The following is a 2,494-nucleotide window of genomic DNA, read 5'->3' as shown; positions in this document are numbered from 1 at the left end:
TTTTTTTTTTTTTTTTTTTTGAGAGGGACCACCCTCGTTCTTTCTTGCACCACCACCATCAAAAACTCTTCCACAAGTAGCATTTTTGATAGGTCCTAAAGACCTAAGTTCTTTAGCAAGCTTTACTTTATTAGAGTCACCATTAACAGAGATTGATTTATAGGCCTTGGACACGGTTTTGTCACATAGTTCCTCTGCTTCAATAATAGTTTCAATCAAATCTTTACAAACCTAAGAGTTAATATTCAAACTCTTCTCAAATAAACCACTTTCCTCCTGAATATTATCTTTTGTAATGATTTCATCTACCATTCCCAGAACTTCAAATTTGTTGTTGTCAGTAGATAGAAAAGAGAAATCAGAGTTGAGTTTATTACCCAGATAATCTCTGGTCTTCTGAACATCAGCAGCCTCCATAGCAATGATCTTCACATTCATATCCTTCTGTAAGTTGTCTTCCAGAATTTGCTCCCTTAAGAACTCTCCTTCTTCTAATTGATTTTCATCAGCAATTTCCACATTCATGATCCCATTTCCTAGAACAGATAAAACCTTCTGGGCATTAGACTTCTCAGCATCCCTATTAATCTGGAGCAAATCAACCTTTCTGACAAACTTAATAGTTTGTTTTGGGAGATTAGTTCTATGAGCTATCCTTCTATTCCTCTTATGGTTAACATGGATCCAAGGTCCATAAGCCGGTGCCACAACTTCCTCACTCTTCTTCTCCCCATCAGAGACCAAGCCATCCTCCTTATTAGACATCTTCACATTATCCTGGACCAAATTATTCTTGATACAGTCATCTTTGGTGTTCCCAATCAATTCACATTGGAAACAAAGTGAAGGAATTTTCTCATATTCAACCTTTTGAAAGAACCTTCCCGATAAGCTTTCCACCCAAACACCTAATGGAAGGCTTTGATCAATCTTAATTCTCAGACAAACCCTTGTAAACTCCCTCCTTCCCCATTGGAACATATTCCCATCCATCATGAGTGGCTTGCCAATCATAGAAGCAATTCTTGCAATGTTTTTCTCATCCCAGCAATGGAGAGGTAGATGGGGCATTCTAACCCAGATTGGAGAAGTCAAACCTTTCAAGGACAAAGGTGAAAATTCTGGTGTCCATTTCTCCATTCCAATAATTTGACCATTCACAAACCATGGTCCTCCAGATAATACAGCCTCCATAGAATCGGATGAACCGAATGCACATAAAAACCATCCTTTCCCAAGGGATGTGAAGTGAAATTTGCCAAACATGCTCCATTGTCTCCTCACTTCCCATGCCACCAAGTGCGCTGGAATTTCCTTCCCAAAAACTTAAATCACCAATAAGTTTAGGAGTTTATTAGAATTTTCCATTTCCATTTCTTCACACATCTTCACAGCAATACTGTCTTCAGTTAAAACCTTTTCTTCATCTTTGAAATCTATCTTTATATAAGGCTTATTGATCCATGGGTTTTGCTTCAACTCCTTTACTGTCTTCAAAGCCAAATCATCAGTAATCTTGTCCGCTCCCCCTTTAACATTGGCATACGCATCATTACTGATAGCATGAGAATTTCTGTTAACAGAGCTCGGAGAATTCGCATTTATCACGCTGGGCAACCCCGGGATTGCATTTGAATTCCCAAACCTGTTAACGAAAATTTTCATACCCGATGATGATGCAGAAGGATCTGCCAATTTAGTATCCATAGACACCTTGCCACTTACCGGAGTCTCTGAATAATTTCCATCCACAGCAATTGTTTTTCCTTTCCCCTCCACATATATAGTCTTCCTTGGAGTCTCCTCAACAGCATCCTTAATGACCAAAGGTCCTTGAGATTTCCTTCTTAGAGTTTCAAAATCTTCCGCCACATTTTTACGATCAGCCAACTTCACACCGAACGCCTTATTCCCGACAAAGGAAAGAGTCCTTCTCGGAGTTGAGAGGTGACGTTCATCACCAGCAGTACCTCCACCGGTTCCCGATGAAGATCTTGCCGGGGTAGAAGATCGGCGGCCTTCCGCCGCCATCCCTCCACCAGTTCCTGACTTGCCGGAATAGTAACCGGGAAATAGAATTTTTAAAAAAACTCAGAGTTTCTCTCTCTAACTTTCTCTCTCTAACTCTCTCCGTCTATTAGCCCCTATTACCATACTCTTTGGATTGATGATTTTATTTCCCTTAGGTTAAGAACAATCTAGTTGCTCACTAAATTTTTTGCACGTGGTCATGCTCATGTAGGGCAATGAAAAGGGAGAAAAAACTTAATAATTATATAACTGATATATGTGATTTAGCTTGCTTAGCTCCTAAATAAATAAGAGCATGATCAAATATGGCTAGTTTGAGAGTTTTAATTTAACTATATAACTACTTAGGATTGATTTTATATTTAAATACTTATGATAACCTTGTAGGAGAGTCTAGAGTTTTTATTTAAATATTAACGTAATTTGATTAAGTGTTGAGTTGTGAAAGTTATTCTTTAAGTCA

The 2,494-nt window shown here is 38.5% G+C and overlaps 1 protein-coding gene across 1 annotated transcript; it reads right to left on the bottom strand.

The window, feature by feature from the left end:
- Window positions 1–231: 231 nt before the first annotated feature.
- On the bottom strand, window positions 232–1,194 carry LOC110092663. The gene has a single exon (XM_020817312.1). It carries the CDS (start codon window positions 1,192–1,194, stop codon window positions 232–234), a length of 963 nt encoding a protein of 320 aa, XP_020672971.1.
- Between the last annotated feature and the right edge of the window lie 1,300 nt (window positions 1,195–2,494).

This window comes from Dendrobium catenatum, unplaced genomic scaffold, assembly GCF_001605985.2.
Source record: "Dendrobium catenatum unplaced genomic scaffold, ASM160598v2 original_scaffold_102634, whole genome shotgun sequence".
Lineage (NCBI taxonomy): Eukaryota > Viridiplantae > Streptophyta > Magnoliopsida > Asparagales > Orchidaceae > Dendrobium > Dendrobium catenatum.
Note: the sequence above shows the minus strand (reverse complement) of the source record. Positions and strands in the feature narration are given on the sequence as shown.